Source organism: Squalius cephalus, assembly GCF_949319135.1.
Source record: "Squalius cephalus genome assembly, chromosome: 25".
NCBI classification, from domain to species: Eukaryota; Metazoa; Chordata; class Actinopteri; order Cypriniformes; family Leuciscidae; genus Squalius; species Squalius cephalus.
Genome location: NC_137146.1, coordinates 13,051,922 through 13,074,996, shown reverse-complemented (window position 1 = coordinate 13,074,996; position 23,075 = coordinate 13,051,922). Strand labels below are relative to the sequence as shown.

The following is a 23,075-nucleotide window of genomic DNA, read 5'->3' as shown; positions in this document are numbered from 1 at the left end:
AGATCCTAATATTAATGAACTGAATTGTGTTTTATTCCTGTTGGCACAGGGTTATTCAACACAGACAATATTCATTAAAGTGACTTTCATGGCTCAGTGCACTTTTTGTTATAGTTTGCATAACTTAAGTCGGACTTATGAGCACTTCACTCAGAGTGCATTGACTGTGCTAAAAACTCATAAACTATACATGTTTACACTGTAAAAAATTTCTAACCCTCCCAAATCAAAAATTTCAAGTGACCGATAACATCTACATTTTTCAATTGGCCCAAGTGAAATTCTGTAAATTTCAATTGGCCCAAGTGAAAATCTGTGAATTTAATTTTATAATTTACAGAATTTCACTTGGGCCAAGTGAAAAAATTTGATGTTATCGGTCACTTGAAATTTTTGATTTGGGAGGGTTAGAAATTTTTTACAGTGTATGAGATTATGTTCTCAAAAAGATCTCTAGGGATCTCCGATAATGGATTTTCAAACTTTTTCTTGAACTGCCACTTTGAAACGTCTCCTTGTGAAGTCAGTTATGTGAGAGTAGGAAGAGGGGAAAAAGGAGTGACATAAATCTGGGCCTGTATTTCATGTGTATTTCAGGGTGGTTGACAAAAAGGAAGTATGGCTAAAGTTGGGAGTTTCCTTCGAGCCGTGTGTAGAGTCTCAGTGATTGACTGCTCCAACCTCAGCTTTGTCCTTGACCACAAATCATCCTAATCAAATCTGTACAATTCATTTTATCTGGGACAGATAAAGAACACCAGACTGCTAGAGATAGTGTAGGACATTTCCTAGATCTGAGGACACTAGGACATTGGACTCATGGAGGTTGTCTGGGTCACTTCCTCTGTCTCATCCTAGATTTTGTGACGTTTTTTGCACCCTTGAAAGGAACACTGCTCCTAGGGTTTTATTTTATTTTATTTTATTTTATTTTATTTTATTTTATTTTATTTTATTTTATTTTATTTTATTTTATTTTATTTTATTTTATTTTATTTTATTTTATTTTATTTTATTTTATTTTATTTTATTTTATTTTATTTTATTTTATTCTTCTATTTTACAAACGCCACATGGAAAGATATGCAATTTTAATTAAAAATAAAACAAAAAGGTGATATCTGACACTACGTTTTATTTACATAATTCTTAACACCGAGTTCTCACTTCAAGTGCACTCCAGTAGAATAGTGTGTAGTGATGCTCACTTTTAAATGAGTTTCACCCATATGATTTAATCTCTTTAAACATTAAAATGTTTAATTTAAGGAGCCTGAAGCCGAACAGTAGATAAACAGCTCCAGGTATGAACCCCTCAGTGTGTTGTCAGTAGAAACACACTTTAATGCAGCCTGCAGTAACTCCTGAGTCACTGGTTTATGTGATAATAAAGTTTATTCCCAAAGGCACACTTTCACACGGGATGTGGCTCAAGGTCATTGTGTAGGTTAATAAACAGAGAAGGCATTGTTTTAGTGATATTTGAAAGCAGGGAACTCTTGCCTGGGAAATAAATCTTATACGAAGTGACGAGTCAGCGAATGTGGGTACTATCTGTGTGTGTGTGTGTGTGTGTGTGTGTGGTCTCAATCTAGTTTTATACCGCCACAAAATGTTGCTGCTTTGTTGTTGTAAGGAGATGAGCAGATTGCCATGCAATCCTCACAGTTTAACGGTTGATTATAACGTGCCTGTGCATGTGATTTGTTTATTTAAGCTCTCACATGCAAGCAAGTGAGAAAATGGGATTTGAGTTAGAAATTGAGCTGTTTATTATGGGGCTAGTGACTGGGGCTAGTGACTAGACCATGGCCACATAAACACTCCAAAGAAGTGACAACCATTTTTAAATCCCCTAAATTATGTGTGTGGTTCATAAAAAATAATAAACACACATATATATATATATATATATATATATATATATATATATATATATATATATATATATATATATATATATATAGTATATGTATATGTATATGTATATGTACAGTATAGATATGCAAATGCAGATATTTAAATATTTGAAACCTTGATGTTTAAATACAGTATTGCTGTATCTGCATATTTATATTTTATTTTGATTAATTATAATAAGTATTATTATTATTTAAATGCAATACATTTGTATCCATATATACTAATTACTAATATTAAATGACCTACAGTATACTTATGGTTATATGTTCAATATTATTATGTGCTATAATAATATTGAACATTCATTCTCAATGTACCACTGCCGTATGTACCATTCTGTTTTATTTCAAAGTTATCATGATTTTACACTGGCCCTGACAACTGTCTCAGTTGTGGATCTTGTGTTTCTCTGTGTGTGGTAGATGTTTACATCACCACAGAGACCTCAAAGGAAATTATTATTATATAATCGCTGAAATTATTTGAACGATGTAAGACCATTTCACCCTACCTCCTTTTCCTTGAAAAGTGTGTGTGAGAAATGGCATAAGGGTGTCACTGCTCCATAGCTTTTTATCATCAGCATGTAACAAGCGTTGACACCTTTTACAGCCCTAGCTATCCACTTTAAGGTCATTGGAGCTATATAACATTTTCAAAGCACTAGACTCTACTGATCCCACTCCACAGAGTCTTTTGTGTTGCGTAAATGTGTTTTCCTCAGTGGTTGTCTGTCAGTGTTGGCCATGTACTATCATGCACGTTTGACTCTAATGAACCTGTGATTGTTTTTGGACAGAGTTCCACCAGGACATGGAGCCCAAGCTCAACTGCACCAAGAAACTGCGGCTTCACGTCAAGCAAGATCCGTGGAACCTGCCCAGCAGTGTTCAGGCTCTCACACACACCATAGCCAAGTTTGCGGAAGGTCAGTGGTTTCAAAACAGACACACACCACATACGTAAAATCCTGGCCAAAAACAACCACTCAAGCAGCTCTTGATAGGGCTAGATGCAGTCGCGAGAGAAGTTGAAGGGAATTTTGCAAGCACACACTGCTAAATGTGAGTTTATGGAGGGGAGAGAGTGAGTATTTGGCATAAACTCCCATAGGTCAGTTGTCAGCAATGGCTGAAAATGTAATCTCCTGCAATTTAACTGCCTTACGCTGCTGAATGTGTCTGTGTGTAGGTGCTAAATGTGATGAATTTGCAGAATAAACAACAGATAAACATTATAGTGTGCAGTCCAATCTGGTGTACTTAAGACTATAACAGCAGGAAATTAAATCTTTCATTTATTATTAATAATAACTGAAATGTTACTAGCATTGGATCATTTTTTTTGTAATTATTTTATTTTATTATTATTTTAATTAATTAATTAATTTATTTATTTATCTATTTATTTATTTATTTATTTATGTATTTATAAACCTTCTTATTGACTTCACTATATACAGCAGAAAAAAATGTTTTATTAATAATAATAATAATATAAAAAAAATAATAATAATCATCAGAATTGCAACTATCAATGGGCAAAACTTTATTTTATTTTATTTTATTTTATTTTATTTTATTTATCATTATTTCATTTCACTTCACTTAAATGTGCTAAATCTGAAGCTAAGGAGACTGATCATGTCCTGATTTCTATTAAGTGAACTTATTTAATGATTGACATTGCTTGTTATGTTCTCTCAGAGGTGAAAACTCGGCTACTGTTGGTCCTACTGCAATACACAGGTGGGTGTCGATTAAAGCAAATTCACTTGGGCATATTATTCAAATAATTTACATGACACATAATGAACATTCATCATTTATGGTCTCTCCACCACACTTTTATTCATATCTTATGTACTATAATCTGTCACACCAAACAGTAGGCAGTCTTTTGAGGTCACCCTGAATAAATGACTTGAGAATTTCTCCACACAGCAGTTCTCATACACCTGCAAACAGCAGCCCAGCATCCTTCGAGAAACATTATCCACATGAGCGGAGTCCTTAGAGACATCTGCAATCCCCTTAAGGAAATTTAATTGAATAAAAAGACATAGTTTTTCAAGGTTATGACTAGAAAATGCAGCTAAATTAAATACATTTGGCAGGGAAAAATGAGCAGCCTTTTGTTATGCTGTCTAGTGTGTTTTAGGTTAATTGGGAAGTGAGAAGATTGTTTAATATGTCTTCAGATCATTTGTCAGCACTCTTTTGTTCTGATCAGTACTGGCTTCTGAGTGAAAATTTAGGTAGGGCAGATTCTGGGTCTTAGCGCTAGTTTATGATAAACATTTTATAAGCTTTATTTTCTAATCGCTGAACACATGCATACACACTTTTGTCAGATGTCAGCCTGAGGGTAGCGCTCTAATGTTGATTGACAGACATGTATTGTGAAAATAAGAAATCTGAAATGAAATCTTCCCCAATGGCTTTCAAATAGAGTGCGCTGCAGTTCCATTTTTCACCACAGATTTACATTGAAAAATTGTGGGGCGCTGTAGAGCTGATGACGGCTCAGGCACCCGTATCAAAATACATGCCTGCCGAAGCATACATATCTTGCTCAGTTTACGACTTAAAATAGTCTAGAAAATATTTGTTACAGAATGCTGTACAATTTATTATTGATTCAGTTTAGAGGTCTATGTATGATGAATATTTTGGTGGGGCTCCACCTGCCCTAGACGAGCCACGAATGGTTCTGATTTTAGTCTCTGAACACAAAACATAATGTGAAGACTAAAAATAAAATATAATTTGAGAATTATTAATTTTGAATGAGATGGCACTAAAGACATAGTTCACCCAGGAATGACCATATAAAACAGCTAATGGCTAAGATTTACCACTACATTATGCTAATTTGACTGTTTTTCTCTTTCCTCAGACTCAGAGATTCAGCTGAGGAGGGATATGGTGTTCAGTCAGAGTCTGGTGGCGGCGGTTTGCTCTTTCTCAGAGCAGTTGTTGGCTGTGTTAAACCAAGCTCTCGGCTCTGAGAGTGAAAGTCAGGAAGCCAGTCGCCGCTGGCTGGAGCAGATCTCCTCCGCTGGTCTTCTGTTCCATTTCCAATCCCTGCTCTCCCCAAACTTGGTGAGTACCTGCCACGGTCAGTGTGCATTAAAAATAAGCCTCACCAGCCTTTCTAGTCTGACATCCTCCTTTGATTCGGATATATTTTTGACCGAAGGCCACGTATGGCACTCGAATGTGTCAAAATCCTGCACAATGTGGCCAGCATCTCACAGCCCAGTTGGATTTATCACAGCCTTCTTAGTTACAACATTATGGTGTTTGTGTCTGATGCATAGCCTGTAAGATATAGTTGTTAAAGCAATAAGCCATCAGAGTGATGTGAATTATATAAAATGATGTCAACAAATACATAATAAAAGACATACAATCAATAAATACTTAATAATGTTCAAAAAAAATAATAAAATGTATTAATTGCAATAATGGCAATGTGTTAATAGCATTTAAGAATTAAAGTTCTGTTTCAATTCAAGTGTTTTAGATTTTGTTTTATTTTGTTTTATTTTCTTCTGTTTAGTTTGAAGCCATTTAAGAAAATGTATTTGGTTTCATATTTTTGTTACTATATCATATAGATATATATGTATGTATATATATATATATATATATATAGATATATAGATATAGATATACTGTATATAAAAACATTTCAATTTCAAAGTCTGAAGCACTATGGTTGTGCTGAGAATTTATTTTAATGGCTGTGAGGATCAGTACAGAGCCTAGCTGATACTTAACAGCTTCCCTAGAGTCCATTATTTTACGCATTTAATGAGTGAGATAACTCTTCATTTAACAGAAAACTGTGTGTAGAGAACGACAGCATCCCTGAGCTAAGTTCTTGATTTGTTTGTCCTTCTCCCTGCAGATTACATCTGCTTTTTGTTTACCGCAACCAGCTGCAAGGTCAGATCCACGTCTGTGTATTGTGACTCAGTGGAGTTTGCTGTCTTATTGAATTGATGACTGTAGCCATGAGTGTTCTCCCAAACACTGGCAATTTACACAATCTGCGGGCATCCCGACAGACCAGGGGATAATGCAGGATTATCATGCCTTGTAAAGTGTTTCTGTCTCTGGCTTCGACTCCAGATCAGATTTCACCTGGCTGTGATTGAGGCCAGAGGATTACATTTCTTTATTTGTGCGCCTGGGGATGTCCTTTATGTGAAAGATTTATTTGCACCCAGAGTCACTTTATGACAGGGGTAGAATGTGAATGCTTTTCACCCGAAGGATATAAGAGACGATTATTTCGCTTACTGTTCATATTTCATAGAATACTTCATCCAAAATAATAGTCTGAGATTATTTACTTACCCTTCATGTCATTCCAAACCTGTATGACTTTCTGTCATCTTCACTCAGACACAAACTATGTTCTAAGAACATGCATTTTGAGAATGTAATTAAAGACCAGATAACTTAGAGTAAATGTTATTTTAATGACATTGGAAGAATGTTTGTTCATTACTTTGAGAGAACCTTGAGGTTTTGAGAATTTCTCCTGTTAGCCGGGTAGTAACTGTTTTATTTGAGGAATATTAGGACATACAGCGTGAGGTTTAGATGCAGTTTGTCATGACAGACAGGCTTAAATCAAGCATGTAGTCAGACTTAGTTGCCGCAGAGTCTAAACCTACATGTAAAATTAAGATTCCCAGCGTTCGAGACTTTAGTCTTATCTCCGCAGCCACTCTTCCCCCTCCACCCCCGAACACACTCAGGGGAAGGAGAGCAGGCGGCAGCGAACAACCCGAAGGTAATTTCTTGACATGATATCGCTTGGCAGCTTTTGTAGGCCCCCAGATGAAAGGATTGTGGCATCTGGCACATGGGAATCTTCGAAAGAGTCAGCCCACGTATCAGACAGAGGTGTCGCTTTCAGATGCGTGAGGACTGGTCCTGCAATTCTCACACCAGACTTGTTCAGATTTGTATGTGGATGGTTTCATCTGCAGCTATGGGCATACTGTGTGTACGCAGACAGAAGATGAAGTAGAGAACGAATAGAGCAGAGGATGAAGAAAAGATGAATCTCTCTGCTTCTTCTTTTTAGTGTGTCTGCCACATGAAGTTATATTTTGCATCTATACCTAAGCATGCCACAAACCCCCACCCATTTAATTTAATTTTTTTCATTAAACACGTGCACACATATTCAAGAGGACATTGTAGTTTAGTAATGGTTTTGTACTTTTTGTATGTCGTTTTTTCTTTAGACTGATGAGCAGGCCATGCTAGAAGATACACAAGTTGCTCTCATGGACCTGGAGAAGGTCAGCTTTTACTTCCAACAGTTTGAAGGAGAGCCTCTTGTTGCTAGTGAGTACTCTTGGAAGAAGCAACTTCCTTTTTGAACAGGAAATAATCTAAGCTAAATTTACTAGTATATTTACCGTATGTTTCCAGTGTCCCTAAAAGGTATTACCACCTAAACCACACTTAAAGGAGACATATCATGCTTTTAAATCGTTCCTTTTAACATATAAATCATACATTTGTAGTCTATATAAAGCGGAACTGCATTGCTTGGGTCTGAATTCCTCATTATTATAGCTCCACAGGCCCCTTTTTTACCCCTTTTCTGATGCGCGTCTGAGAGCAACTCGTTTTGGTGCGGTCTCTTTAAATACAATTGAGACACTTCATACCCCGCCCCCTCTCCAGTTTGCAGAGGTGACACTTGGTTCAACTCCACCCCGTTCGGCCATTTTTGTAGTTTGATAGCAGAGATACGATTATAGCGGCACAGAAACTTTTTATTCACACGTTATTAACAAAATGTCAACAACGGAAGACTTGTCCAGCCAGCCTTACATGTTCGAGCCAGAGTCGGAGCCGGAGCGAGATGAAAATGAAGACGACGAACCTGCAGAAGAACGTCTTCATTTGGATGTATCGCAATGGTGTGTTACTGTATTTACACATGAAACTTTGGTCTTCCGACCTTTTACCACCGTGTCGATTTATTTTGATTAATATGTGCGAGGGAGAGAGAGCAAGACAGCATCTAGTTTGGAGACGGTGTCTTGTTTACACTTTCGCCTGGCTCCGACGAGAGAGAGAGTGCGTGCGCGCGACCGGGTCTCTCTCTCTCTGCTCGTTCTTTCAGTTAAACATGCGCCCTGTCCACAGTCTATGGCCCTGTCACAAGCGCGGCAGTTCATCTACATTAGACGGTGTAATGAAGCGTGTGGGTTACTACATCCAACAACCGAACATTTTAACTTACCCTCTCGTAACTTCTGCATCTTTTAGCTTGGACTACAAAATTGCAGCGAGAAATGAAAATGGCGGATTGCTCGAAGTGTTGGGCTGGAAGTCAATGTCCTTATTTGGCAGTTCCGCTGCAAATACTGTGACGTAATAGTTCACAAAACGTCATAGATAACAGAAAAATCGGAACAGGTTGAAAAATTAGGCCAAAACAGAATATAAAGATATCAATGAAGCACCTGAAGAGAATAATTTCAACTTTTCTGTACTTATAAACACTCCAAATATACAACAAAATGCATTTAAGGGCTAAAAAAGTGGATTTAGCATGATATGTCCCCTTTAAAATGTATTTATGTCTTTGCATCATATGCCAAAATATCAATTCAATTGGTATTTGTATTCAATTTATATCACACACAAATTTTTATTTATTTTTTGCTCAAAATGAGAAAACAGTAAATATATTTTTCTATTAAAATTATGAGTGTTTTTCATAAAGTATTTGAAAACTTTCTGTTGATAACTATTAGTGCAACGTGTCCATATTAATGTGATTTAATATGACATAAGCATTGCTTAAACATTTTTAAGCATCCAAAGGTTTCCAAATATATGTATATCAAACATTTATTTATATATTTATGTACGTTTTTTGTATTTTTAATATAATTTTATATCAAATATAAACTGTTATTATATATGGCCCTATCTTTCACTCGGTGCAAAGTGTTTTTTGCTAGTTTCAGCCCAACGCAGTTATCATTTTCACGTCCTGCGCCATGTTGTTTAAATAGCAAATGCATTTGCTCCCATTTGTGCGCCCATGGGCATGCTGGTCTGAAAACGAGGTGTGTTCAGGCGCATTGTTGGCGTGTTGCTATTTTGAGGCAACAGAAATAAACTGCGCCATTGACCAACTGAAACTTTGTCTAAAGTCAATAGCGCAATATTTCTTTTGTTATTAAAAGAGCGTGTTAGTAATATGAGCCTATAGGCGGGTCCACAACGCGCATACACGCTGCTTATTAAAACACGGGGACACACAGCAGCACACAAACTAGCAAAAATATGAAAAATAAAAGGATTACAATGTGAAAGTTTATTATTTTGTTCATAAAGAATGTGGTGGAATCCGTCTAGTCCCGTAGATGGTCTGTTTGTGCGCTTTAACCTCGCGCACAAGCATTTCCATTTGCGCTCTGGAGACTTGTTTGGTCTTTCCACTATCAAATTCCGCCATGTAAATAGCGAATCTGCCATGGCACGAGCTCAACTGGCATTTAAAGGGAATGGAAGATGAGACTCTGATTGGTTTAACGCACGTAAAGCCCAAAACACACCCATTACTCATTAAGAGAATAGGGGCAACCCTTTTAGACCATTTTCCCCATCGTTAAACTAGCAAAAGTGGATTCGGACACTCTCTAAGTGCACTTGCGTCGTGCACTTTAGACCATGCGCTTAGATCGTTAAAATAGGGCCCATAATCTGTAATTTCATTAAATAATTATTACATTGTTAATACTTACAATAGTGGCAGTGTATGTATTCTTAACGTCTGTATTCAAGAAGTCACTTAGAAACAGTGTGTTTGCATGAATTTTGCATATTTTACATGAATATTTGCATATTTTATTCATAAATCCTCTGACTCCATCATTCTGATTGGCTTTGTGTCTTTTTCTCCAGATATGCCTATCTCATACCAAGTCGAGGGCACACGGCAGGCTTTGAAGGTCTGTTTTTACCTGGAGGCGTTCTACTTCCAGCAGTTACCCCAGAGACTAAGACACGGTGGTAGCTTCAAAATCTACCCCGTCCTGTTCACCCAGGGTACGATGTGTTTGAATGGACATAGTTAGCCTAAAGTGTACCAAAAAGTGCTGAATTGTGTTCTTTTAAAGTGGAGTCAGTTATTGCCTCAACTTATTTTTTTACAAAATAATGTTACTAATACATAGCTAAATGTCTGAATAATGTAATTTTTCTTTCATAGCCTTGGAGAGCATGGAGGGATATTATTACCGAGAAAATGTGTCAGTGGAGGAATATCAGGCCCAAATCAATGCTGGATCTCTGGAGAAGGTCAAGCAGTACTACAAGAGACTCCGGTAAGTCATGCTTCACCTGTCAGTCAAACTTTAGCTCTGAAACTTCGCAATTTTCTCTCTACGCCTTCATACCTAAGTGTAAAGCTGTCATTGTATTTCCTGATGAGGTGGAGTTGGGAATTCTGGGAGATTTTAACAAGTGGTTATGGTTGCTCGGTTGAATCTCTACTCTGTGAGGGACTGGAAGTGCCATTTGAAATAAAATAAAATGATGGAATCAATGATCAAGTTAATAGTTCAATTCCCCCTGTGGTGAAAATTAAGCTTTTAATGTTGTTTATATGTCTATGTGGTGTTTTTAATTGGCTTTAAGAAAAACCATGTGCGAATTCATAAGTCAACACCATTGTTGAGTATTTTCTCTTTAAAACTGCAAGTGAACCAAAGACAGTTTCAGAAACGCGGTTTGAAATCGCTGGAGTTTTTGACATCACAAACTACCTTGTAACCAATCATATCAACGTGTGATCGTCAACGAGTGAATCTCTGAGCTGGTGTGAGTGAGTGGAGGCGGGGCTAATTTGCATATTCATAGAACTGCGTATACTAAATGAGTCAAGGGTGTAGAGTTACATTCAAGCTATTTTAAGGCATGAAGATTTTTTTTTTTTTTTTCAGGAAAAAACCTTTTCAATATTTCATTTTGGTGATCAAAGATGAGTTTTAAGGGATTTAAGGGATATTGACTATAGGGGGACTTTAAACATTTTGAAATGAAAAAAAAAAAAATCACATTTTCAAACTGACAAATACATAAACATTCGAAACTGCTTTAATTCAAGTTTAAAGATGTAGACATCTGGCTCTTTGCCCATACTGTAATTATGTCAGTCTGTTTGTATAATGTTTTTTTGTTGGGATGAAGATGAATTTGCCCCCAGATGAGTTCAATTCATCAGTCTGTCAAAACTAGACTTTATTTCATAGCCACAACTGATGTCTCAGATACACTATACAGCCAAAGGTATGTGGGTAACCAAACATTCTGGGAAGGTATTCCAGGAACATTGCTGCAGTATATTATGGGAATATTCCCATCTAGGAATCCTGATATCTGTAGATCAGTGTTTTACATCGGCTTCATATTCCTTTGGTTCTTTAGTTGTATGTTTAAGTCTTCCAGAGGTCTCTTGGGACATTAAAATGGCTGTTGAAACATGTAAGTTGTTTCCAAACCCTAAACATCAGCACTGATACTCAGAATATGAGTGAATTTGATATGTTTATGGAAAATAATCATCATGCAGGACCCTAATAACATGGTCTCTGAGCAGATTATGTTTGCTTTATAGCACACAAGGTAAGCATCTGGTGTAGATCTCGCCTGTAATTGGTTACAGTGTGCTGAGGTCAGCCAAGTTTCATTGTGTTACGCGTGCCATAGGGGCATATTACTTTTGAGATTTGAATGGAAGCAAGCCTGCCAATTGTACCAGAGATCAAGTACAGCCTTGGCTTGGTTTGAGGCCAGTGGAAAATGTATGACGGGTTACTCAAGAAATATTGTCTCATTATGTGCAAACACTGTTTTGGTTTGGCTTGCCAACATTCAGGGTGTAATGCTGACAATTATCTACACTGTGCTCTCTGGCATACTGGCATTTTGAAAAAGTCTATCTATATTCCACTAATAACACAATTCTTCAGAGCCTTTTCCATACTCTTGATTTCTGAGCATTGGTATTGGCATTTTTAAGCCGAGCTTGATGGATTTGTATCGACTGAATGTGAAGTGCGAACATGGAATGAGGAAAAGGCAAATCCGCTCCTTCTTCAAAATGTCACTGTTCTTATATGGATATGACAATGAGGCGACTATGTGCTAGATGCTAGATGCTAGTCTTCAAAATTCTAAACACGCTGTCCAATTTTAAAATTGACCAGTAATGATTAGAATGGAAAAGAATACCAAAATGTCTGGAGTCTAAGGGATTGAGGTATGTCTATTGTTTATTATCCAGAGCTAATTTTAATTGTACAATCAACATGTGATGGGAGCACTAAATAAGAAGCATTATATTGCTTATCATATGCTATAATACCCAAAGAGAATTATCATTCCTATTTACCTCTATTAGAAATATGAGCTACTGTATATACTGTACGTATATGTTGCTTCATGCATCACCATGATGAAACAAAGACACATGTGCATTAAACCCAGATGAAATATATTATATATTACTGTTCAAATGTGAAGTGAATTACTTCTGACATTACTGATGTTGCTCATCAGAGTAAAGCCAGGAGATTGACTTAGTGGTCTTACCAGAAAGACCGCATCTGTCTTTACAAAAAGACCATCTTTAGCACATGCCAGGAAAAATGTGGGGCTATAATTTCAGCTAAACTGTATTCTGTTTGTCCATGTCTATGTCTTAAAAGAGATAATACATCACTTGCGATCTCCTCCTTTAAGTCAATCTATTCTGACTGATGAGGTCATTAGAATCATCATGAAACGAACCTGATCTGAAAATAACAAACACATGTCTGGTCTCATGCGAATGAATTTCGCATTATGTGCGTTTCCATTTCAATTCATAAAAGTATATCACATCCATCACTAAACTACTTAGTTGCTTAAGGCTAGAATTGTGAACCTTTTGTATACCTTCCCAGATCATTAACCACAACATTGTGTCACAGTGGGGATTCTGACAAAGAGCAGACACTTAATTCTTGGCCAGTTTCTTTATTCAGTTGGTTTACTGTCCAGTCTCTCTGTCTGTGACATCTATAAAGTCAAATTTGTGTATATATAAGTATTGATGATTGATGATTATTATTAAGTTTTCTAAAAATAATGTCACTATACTGGTTTTGCCATTCAAAAGTTTGAGGATGATTGGACAGAGATTTCCAAGAGTGTCTTCAATAGCACAAATGGCATTAGAGTTGGTAAATTCAATTCATTTCCATAAATCAGTTCAGTTTCTTTGGCATAATCACTCAAAAAATGTCTAATGGAAGTTTGGGAAGAAATGTCTAGATTTATTTTTGAACTACTTTGACTGTTTTAGTTGTTGCATTAAATGTGTTTAATCTTTTTCACTGCAGCGACTTTTTGGCTGTTTGGCTGAGATGATGATTCATCTGATTAAAAAATAATCACCCTTTTAAGCCATTACAGCGCAAATACAGAAATATTAAAACATATATCAAATATCATAAAAAGGCTATATATATACTGTATATATACAGGTATATATATATATTTGTGTGTGTGTGTGTGCAATGTATATTGTACAGTATAAAAATATTATATGTAATGTCCCCATAAAACATGAAAACCCAACATTATTAGTATTGTCTTGTTTTACAGTTCAAATATAAAACAATTCTTTCAAAAATTTCCAATTTACTTGGAAAGAAGAAGCATTAGATATTTTTTTCATTGGATCTTTAATACAAGTATATTTTGTCTTACTGCATTGGCAGATTATTTTGATCAGTTTTAAGTACAAACAAAAAGTGGAAAATTTAAAAGCAAGGAGAATTGACAAAAGAGATGGTGTGAAAGAAAGGTGCAGCTAGAATAGAGAGACGCATGTACAGTACTATACAGGCAGAAGTGAATATGTGAGATTTGTGCCTTTATTTGTACTACATTCAGCACTACATTAGCTCACATTATCAGTGCACGGCTCTGGAAGAAGTTCAGATAAATATGCAGTGTTAATGTGGTCTTTATCGAGTTGATGTCAGCTCCAGTTGTGTCTTTTCATGGTAACCACTTTTGGAGACAGCACAGTACCCCTTTTCATGTGGAATGGAAATTAAAATAGTTTGACTACAGTTGGCACATTTAATCAAATCCATGACTCATCTGGTAGTTTTTAAGCTGTTCAACTTTGTGTCCAGTTCATGTCCAGTTCATCTCCCTTCATAAATAAGACTTCAAAGTATGGGATAGAAACTGCTTCTAATACACCCAGTAAGTCAGTAATACATTTGAGACCTTGATGTGGCATCAGATGTGGTGGCTGATTTGTCTGATGATGAACCGCCAAAAAAGACTCCAGCCAGCTTCTTTCATTTCAAGTTTTGTGGATTGTTAGATTAATTCCACAGCTTTGTTGACTAAAAATAAACTTGGTTTTTTGATTGTTCTCCTAAACAAGGCATTCACTGCTGATTTCAGATCTAAACTCCACATGCCCACAAGTTCTTCGTTTTTTCCTGTGTTACTGAAGTGAGACTTGTTTGTAGTGGTCTCTGCGGTCCTAGTCATGTGGATGTGGTGTGTTTGATACAGATGGGTAGCTCGTTCTTGTAGCACTCTCACCCTGTGTTAGGTTTCTGGATTGTGGGATGTGTGTGTTAGACAGCTGGATTAATGGCCATCCTTATCATCCGGTGCGATGCTTGGCTAGTCGCGTGTCTAGAAGTTGCCGTAAGAACTGAAATTGGTTATCTGGTCCCAGTGGAAAGACACCTAAACATGGGCTGAAATATATTTGTGTGTGTCTGTGTCTGTTAGAGTGCTTTTATGACAGCTTTGATGGAACCAGCATGACATCATGTTTGTGAATCGGTTTGTAATTAGTCGAGGTTTGTTGAGGTCATGCATTGGGTCATGGTGGCGGTTGAGGCCTAGCGCTATTTGTAGATTTATCGTCTTCTGAAAGGCATGATGGCCTGATAATGACCATGACACAATGCTGAGCCTCAAAGAAACCAAATAAAAACAAACCTTTGGCAGAGGGCACAATATTAGCCAAAACCAAAAGTAAATGCTAGAGTGTCAAGAAAAAATAAATATGCATGTTTGGACAAATATGATGAATTAAATTGTATAAAATTTTATTTCAGCAAATATTCACTATGCATTCTTAATGATAACGTTGCTTCTCTTTCATCGAGAAGATCATAGTGAACACCTGGCTACTTCAGTTAGCACTGAAACCTGAAGATCATCATGAATTTTAAGGCCCTTTGAAACTTAAGGTCTTGTTTCCTAATTTTTATAGCCTCTGTCCTACAAGTGACTTAATTGCATGATTTAAACGACATATGTCAGGGTAGATAATGCTGTTAGACCCCTGTAAACTTCACACTGCTGTTGCAGAGAAATACACTCTTCTCTTCTCCAGAATTTACATGAGCATGACGAATCTGGGTAACACTTTAGTTTAGGGTCCAATTCTCACTATTAACTAGTTGCTTATTAGCATGCATGTTACTAGGATATTGGCTGTTTATTAGTACTTATAAAGCACATATTAAAGGGATAGTTCACTTTGAAATAAAATTTTGGTATGTTTTAGCTTACCTCAAGGGCATCCAAGATGTAGGTGTCTTTTTTTCCGCAGTAGTTTCAATTTTGATATTTTTAGGTCAAACCGTTCTTGTCTGACAGTCATTTAATGCAGGTCTGTGGTCACTGTCTCAAAGAGCATGCACAGAGTCCAAATTAAAACAATTCCCCATCGTCCAAATTAAACAATTCCCCATCGTAAGTACACATTGATGGCCTAAGACACGAAACGAGCGGTTTGTGTGAGAAAACGAAAAGTATTTATATCGTTTTTACCTCTTATACACAGCCACGTCCAAGTGATCTGAGGGCGCGCGCGCATCCTGGTGTGTGACGTGTGCGCAGACTGGTGCATATATATATTCACTAGATGTCGCCTTGTCTACGGCAGTTCATTGGAACGAATGTCTTTAAGGCGACATCTAGTGTATATATCTATGCATTAGATATATCAGACCTGCATTAAATGACTGACAGACAAGAAAGGTTTGACCTAAAAATATCAAAATTGAAACTACTGCGGAAAAAAAGACACCTACATCTTGGATATCCTTGAGGTAAGCTAAAACATACCAAAATTTAATTTCAAAGTGAACTATCCCTTTAATGCTTTTTTCTGTATGACCATATTCTACATCCTACCCATTACCTAAACTTAAAAACTTACTAACTATTAAGTAAGCAGTAATTAGGAGTTTATTGAGGCAAAAGTCATAGTTAATAGTTAGTTAACAGTGTGAACTGGACTGAACAGTGTGAATATATATATATATATTGTTTTGTTTTTGTAATGTTTTCATCATTAATAATTCTCTAATAATTGATCATTCTCACATTATCAGTGGGTCTAATAATTCCATTTTGATGGAGTTTATGAATGTATGTAAATTAGTTTTGATGTACTGTGGTATTGAAAACAAATTTCAGTTAAAGAATTAAACACATTGTTAATTTGATTCAGTAAATACCTCTATTTGCATCTAAATACAACTCCATACTATCATGGTCCCGCTGAGGCATGCTGTATTCATTCATCAGTGTCTAATCATGCCTGAAGACCCCAAAGCACACTGGGTAATGCTTGTGAAATAGGGCCAGAAGTGTTTTTTTTTTAGGTTTTAAGATGAAACAGTGCAGTGAATGCAATTTGCTTTTAGGCCCAGCGAAATTGGTCCCATCCTTGGATCCTGTCCAGCATTTCCATTAAAGTCTCTCATAAGAGCCCATGGAGAGAAAACACAGGCCATCAGTTACTGCACAGTGTGCCTTAAAGGAAAGACCACTGCTGAGTTACGACTCCTGCAGGAGGGTCCCACGTTCACCACACACAGAACAGGACACATGCTAAGATAACACTGCCCTCTGGTTTAATGGATTACATTTGAGTAGTGACCCTTAATCGCAGTAAAGCCCACCAGAACCAGAATCCATTTTCACAGCGTGGGGGGGTTTGTTGTTATGCTTATCTTTGATGAAACTTTACACTACTTGACTCTGAGATATTTGAAAGGATATTTGATCCTTTCTTTCTTTCTTTCTTTCTTTCTTTCTTTCTTTCTTTCTTTCTTTCTTTCTTTCTTTCTTTCTTTCTTCTTTCTTTCTTTCTTTCTTTCTTTCTTTCTTTCTTTCTTTCTTTCTTTCTTTTTTTCTTTCTTTCTTTCTAATTAGACAAAAAAAATAGTAATGTCATGTTTTTGTTAATTTACCTTGTTAATATCATTAGAAATACAACACCATTCAAAAGTTTGGTTGGTAAGAATTTTTTTATTAATATTTTATATATATATATATATAATAAAATATAATATAATAAAAAAATTCTTTTAATATATATATATTAATGTCTAATATATATTCTAATTCTAATATATATATATATATTAATGTCTAGGCTGCATACATTTGATAATGCAGTAAAAACAGTAATATTATAAAATATTTTTACAATTTAGAATTGACTGCAAAGCTGAATTTTCAGAATTGTTGCTCCAGTCTTCAGGATCAGATGATCCTACAGAAATCATTGTAATATTTTGATTTGATGCTCAAGAAACATTTATTACTCTAATTATTGTAACAGTTGTGTTACTTAATATTTTCATGGAAACTGATTGTTTTTTTCAGGATTCTTTGAGTATGAAGTTTAATGAACAGCATTTATTTAAAACAAATCTTTTGTAACATTATAATTTCTTTTACTGTCAGTAATCTTTTGATCATTTTAATGTATTATTGCTGCATACAAATATTTCTTTCTTTCTTTCAAATCAAACAAACAAACAAAAAAGTTACTGACCCCAAGTGTTTGAACGGTAATGCACATATAAATGTGATTGAACATGAATTAGGTTATATTTCATATTCATTCGTCAAAATATCAAAACATCATGTACCATCTGATGTCATCACTATAGGTACACATTATTTTTTTCTTTCTTGTCATTGCTAACGACGACACTATATCTTTTTTGACAAGTATCATATTAATTATTCTTTTAGACATGTACCATGGTATTCTTTTTAGTATGGAAGTAACATTTTATTTATTAACTTTATTTTAAGGTGTCCGTGTTATACAATGTAATTATACATTTAAGTACTGAGTAATAATAATTAACTACATGCACTTATAGAGTTAGGCAGGGTCAGGAATAGGGGTTAGTTTAGGGTTAGTTGCATGTAATTATGCATAATTTATACAGTAACTACATGTCATAAGGACACTGTAAAATGAAGTGTTACCAAATAAAATATCTAAAAGATAACATTCAGGATGGGATTTTGTGGGAAAATCTCATGCCCCTAAATATAAGTTAACGCACACCCCCTGTCTATGCAGTGTTTCTCAACAGTGAGTTGTTGTCTCTGCCGTGAAACTGAACAGCGGATGGGCGATTGATCTAGTGACATAAATCGTCAGCTCCATCTGGTGCTGTTTGAGCCCGCCAAACTTGTCTGTTTGGTTTTGCGATGCGTGAAGACCCGTTCTGCCCATCTGGTGCGGAGAACTTTGAGAAGCATAGCGGGCTATTGTTTTAAATCAGTGGACCCTTTAGTCACAGTCTGAAGTGAGGGGTACATTACATGAAACTGTACTGGTGTGGATAAATCAGGACGTGAACCATAGTGACTTATGAACTTTAACTGGTCTAGCACAACTTTTTTTTTTTTTTACGGGTGTAGAAGAGCTTTCATTTCATAAAGAACCTCTCTAGTCTTGCCTTGATAGATTTCAGTCGAACTGAGTGTTACAGAGCACTTTTCAAATCCTGCTCTGATATGTCCAGGCAAGGACATCTTTGGAGACTTTGCTGATGGATGTGACCATGGCTTATTCTGAGACTTCAGGCCATCTGCAGGAAGGGTGACGGACTGAAATTTCAGAGACTGAGAATTCACAAAAATGAACAAGCAGCCGGCACAGAACTGCTGGATTGTGAAGGTCTTGTGTCGGCAGTCTGTGAGGCATTTGTCTTCTTGACTGAAATTACGGAGTACATTTTCTTTTTTCCTGGTCTCCTTTTCTTTCTTTTCAACACACTCTGTTGTAGTCAGGGTCAGTAAATATCAGAGCATTATACATTTTAGAAAAGTTGAATCATATCTTGTAACTGTTTTGCATGTAAAAATTAAAATGTAAAATAAAGAATAATAATATTGATTCAAGTAAATATAATATTACTAAAATACACACAGACGTCCAAAAGTTTGGAGTTGGAAATATTTGTTTAATGTCTTTGAAGTTTTATATGCTCAACACGCATTAAAAAGACAGTGATATTGTGAAATATGATCACATTTTAATGTTTCTATTTTAAAATTTGATTTATTTCTCTGATGGCATATTGAATGCATATTGAATCTGCAGGCATTATCAGTGGCACATGATCTTTCAGAAATAATTCTAATATGCTGATTTGCTGCTCAAGAAACATTTCTTATTATTATCAATGTTTAAAACAGTTGTGCTTAATATTTTTGTGAAAACAGATGAATTTTTTCGACATTCTTAGAATAGAAGGATTGAAAGAACAGCATTTATTTGAAATATATATATATATATATAATGTTAAAGTATTTACAGCACTGTTACTTTTGATTACAAATTGTGGTGTGTATACTGTATGTAATATTTGATCAGACTGACTTTATTGATTTAAATTTTTTTTAATTAGATGGTAAAACCTCTGACTGTTATTTTACCCAGAAAGCTGGCAAAGGTCTAAAGTGAGATTTAGCTTTAGATATGTCATTTGAAACAATAATATACCAGGATCACAGACATTCCTGTGTATTATTGAAATGGCTACAATCGAAGTCTCCCAGCTGCTGAATCAGAGCTTAGAGGCCTTGATGGATGTTTCTGAGCCAATTAACCTCCATTCGTGTTTGTTTGCGCTTTGCATTATATGTTGGGTGCTGCTTAATGAAATGATGATGAAAATCCTTTTGTAAATCAGTGGTTTAAGTGATTTAAGCTCTTAGTGATTTAAGCTGATGGCCTCTTGGTGTTTCTAAAGAACTTTGCTTAATGCTCCCCTTTACACTAACATAAGCTGCCTTAATTAGTATGCAGGGTGAGTTAGAAATGATGGCAGCTCAAGACTCCATGCATGTGTGTGTTTGTTTCTTTGAGAAAGAGAGAGAGAGAGAGAGAGAGAGAGAGAGAGAGAGAGAGAGAGAGAGAGAGAGAGAGAGAGAGAGAGAGAGAAGTGTATTTGTTAACATAATTTGGCTGTATTAATAGTCTTTAATAGTGCCACAATTTTCATATCATCTGCTCCAATCAGCGAATGATTACTATATTTTACTAATTAACAATAATATTAATGGTGTGTCAAATGAGAACATTAACGTGATAAATCTCTCCCTGGCTAGGATGCAGATGGTGGATTAATTTACCTGACAATAAACATGTGCTGCAATATGCCACAAACCCAGAACCACAGAGCAGGCAGTTCTGCCATGACTCTTTTACAATAAAAGTGTGATATTTTGATTTAAAATTGGAAAAAGAATTATATTTGGATATATTCCCCCATATGCAGAATTCATTCTCTTTCAACTACTCTACTGCCACCTATGTCTGTTATTGGTACTGCAGGCAGTAATTGTCATCTGGAACGAATCCCATGTTGTTTTAAAATAGAATTCCCAGCTGCTTTGTTTGTAGAATAAAGAATCTTTACAACCAGCTTTCTTTTTATGTAAAAGATAAATCAAATCCCAAATTACGTTTTACAGCACATCCTGTGTTCTTGTGTATGCAATCATATGTCTACAGTTTGTATGTTCACTGCTTACACTAACATGTCTTTATTATTCCTCCATAGGGCCTTTTATCTGGATAAATCAAACCTTCCCCCCAGCTCGGCTCCCAAAGCGGCTTTTATAGACAAGGTATGTACCATCATACAATATTCAGGGACTTGTGGAAAATCTGTGATTAAGAAAGTAGAGTGAACCTAGTTATTTATCAAATGCATTTGTTGATTCTAAATAATGACAAAAGTAACCTGAGTTTAAACATGGCCTTTCTGTCATTAAATGGTTAACCCCCACCCCACCCCCCAAAAAATGATCATCTACTCGCCCTCATGTTGTTCCAAACCTGTAAGACTTTCGTTCATCTTCAAAACACAAATTAAGATATTTTAATGAAATCTGAGAGCTTTCTGTCCCTGCATTTGCAGCTACGCAACTACCACTTTGACAATTCAAAAAGTTCATAAAGAGATAGTAAAACGAATCCATATGAATTATCCGGTTTAGTCCAAATTTTCTGAAGAGACACGATTGCTTTATATGATGAACAGATTTAATTTAGGCTTTTATTCACATATAAACATTCATCAACTGTTGTGATAAATTGAAACTCAAGCATGTTTGCTTGATGTACGAGAACCAATGAGATTCATTCTCGTGTGCTTCACTTCACGTTTGAGCTTCCGCAAGAACCAATGAGGTTCATTCTCGTGTGTTATGCAGCACATTTGAGCTTCGTCAAGAACCAATGAGGTTCATTCTCGTGTTACGCAGCACGTTTGAGCATCCTCAAGAACCAATAAGGTTCATTCTCATGTTACGCAGCACGTTTGAGCTTCTGCAAGAACCAATGAGGTTCATTCTCGTGTTACGCAGCACGTTTGAGCTTCGTCAAGAACCAATGAGGTTCATTCTCATGTTACACAGCACGTTTGAGCTTCTGCAAGAACCAATAAGGTTCATTCTCATGTTACGCAGCACGTTTGAGCTTCGTCAAGAACCAATGAGGTTCATTCTCATGTTACACAGCACGTTTGAGCTTCTGCAAGAACCAATAAGGTTCATTCTCATGTTACACAGCACGTTTGAGCTTCTGCAAGAACCAATGAGGTTCATTCTCATGTTACACAGCACGTTTGAGCTTCGTCAAGAACCAATGAGGTTCATTCTCATGTTACACAGCACGTTTGAGCTTCGTCAAGAACCAATGAGGTTCATTCTCATGTTACACAGCACGTTTGAGCTTCGTCAAGAACCAATGAGGTTCATTCTCATGTTACACAGCACGTTTGAGCTTCGTCAAGAACCAATGAGGTTCATTCTCATGTTACGCAGCACGTTTGAGCTTCTGCAAGAACCAATGAGGTTTATTCTCATGTTACACAGCACGTTTGAGCTTCTGCAAGAACCAATGAGGTTCATTCTCATGTTACGCAGCACGTTTGAGCTTTGTCAAGAACCAATGAGGTTCATTCTCATGTTACGTAGCACGTTTGAGCTTCCTCAAGAAGAGACGTCAAAGTGGTAGTTGCATGGACTGTCAATGGAAGGACAGAAGTCTCTCACTAGAGTACATTTCAGCCTGTTCTTCATACTGCATTATCATTTTACTTCAGGGCCAGGTTTCACAGATCGGGCTTAACTTAAGCCAGGAGTAGGCCTTAGTTAAATTAGGACATTTGGTGTTCATCTTGAAACTAAACAATGGCAAGTGCAAGTTGCTCTCAGTTAAGAGAGAGTTGTCATTGTGTGGAAAAGCGTGATGATTTTAGATTTTAGAATTTCTCTTTTTGTGTTCAATGGACACAGAAAAATATGAGTTTGCAACATCATGAGAGTGATTAAATAATGACAGAGTTATATTTTTTTGGGTGAACTATCTCTTTAACATGGAATCTTTCTTTTACTCTCTCCCTCTTTGTAGCTGATGCGTCCTCTTAATGCTCTAGATGAGTTGTACAGGTTGATGGAAAGTTTTATCTCGTGTCGGCGGACGGCTGCATGTCAGTTCACAGCCTGTGGAGCGTCTGGAGTCGGGCTGCTCACCGTGGCCTCGGAGCTTTGCAGCCGCCTGGGAGCGTGTCACATCGTCATGTGTAACAGCGGAGTACACCGGTCAGTCTGGGTTACACACACATACACTCAAACTCCTCTGTTCCCTTCTGTCCGACAGGCATCAGGCATTCGCCAGGGACTCTAAGTGGAACGCTTCTGTTTTTTCCTCCCCTGTCTTTTTTCCTTTCTGTC

General features: G+C 36.4%; 1 protein-coding gene across 1 annotated transcript in view; it reads left to right on the top strand.

The window, feature by feature from the left end:
- prex2 (phosphatidylinositol-3,4,5-trisphosphate-dependent Rac exchange factor 2) overlaps positions 1-23,075 on the top strand; it is a 127,218-nt gene that overhangs the window by 86,483 nt on the left and 17,660 nt on the right. The window contains exons 30-37 of the mRNA XM_079863295.1: positions 2,723-2,851; positions 3,630-3,671; positions 4,822-5,027; positions 7,193-7,295; positions 9,882-10,025; positions 10,189-10,303; positions 20,897-20,963; positions 22,753-22,943. Coding sequence (XP_079719421.1) covers positions 2,723-2,851; positions 3,630-3,671; positions 4,822-5,027; positions 7,193-7,295; positions 9,882-10,025; positions 10,189-10,303; positions 20,897-20,963; positions 22,753-22,943 — 997 coding nt within the window. The remainder of the gene's footprint in view (positions 1-2,722; positions 2,852-3,629; positions 3,672-4,821; positions 5,028-7,192; positions 7,296-9,881; positions 10,026-10,188; positions 10,304-20,896; positions 20,964-22,752; positions 22,944-23,075) is intronic.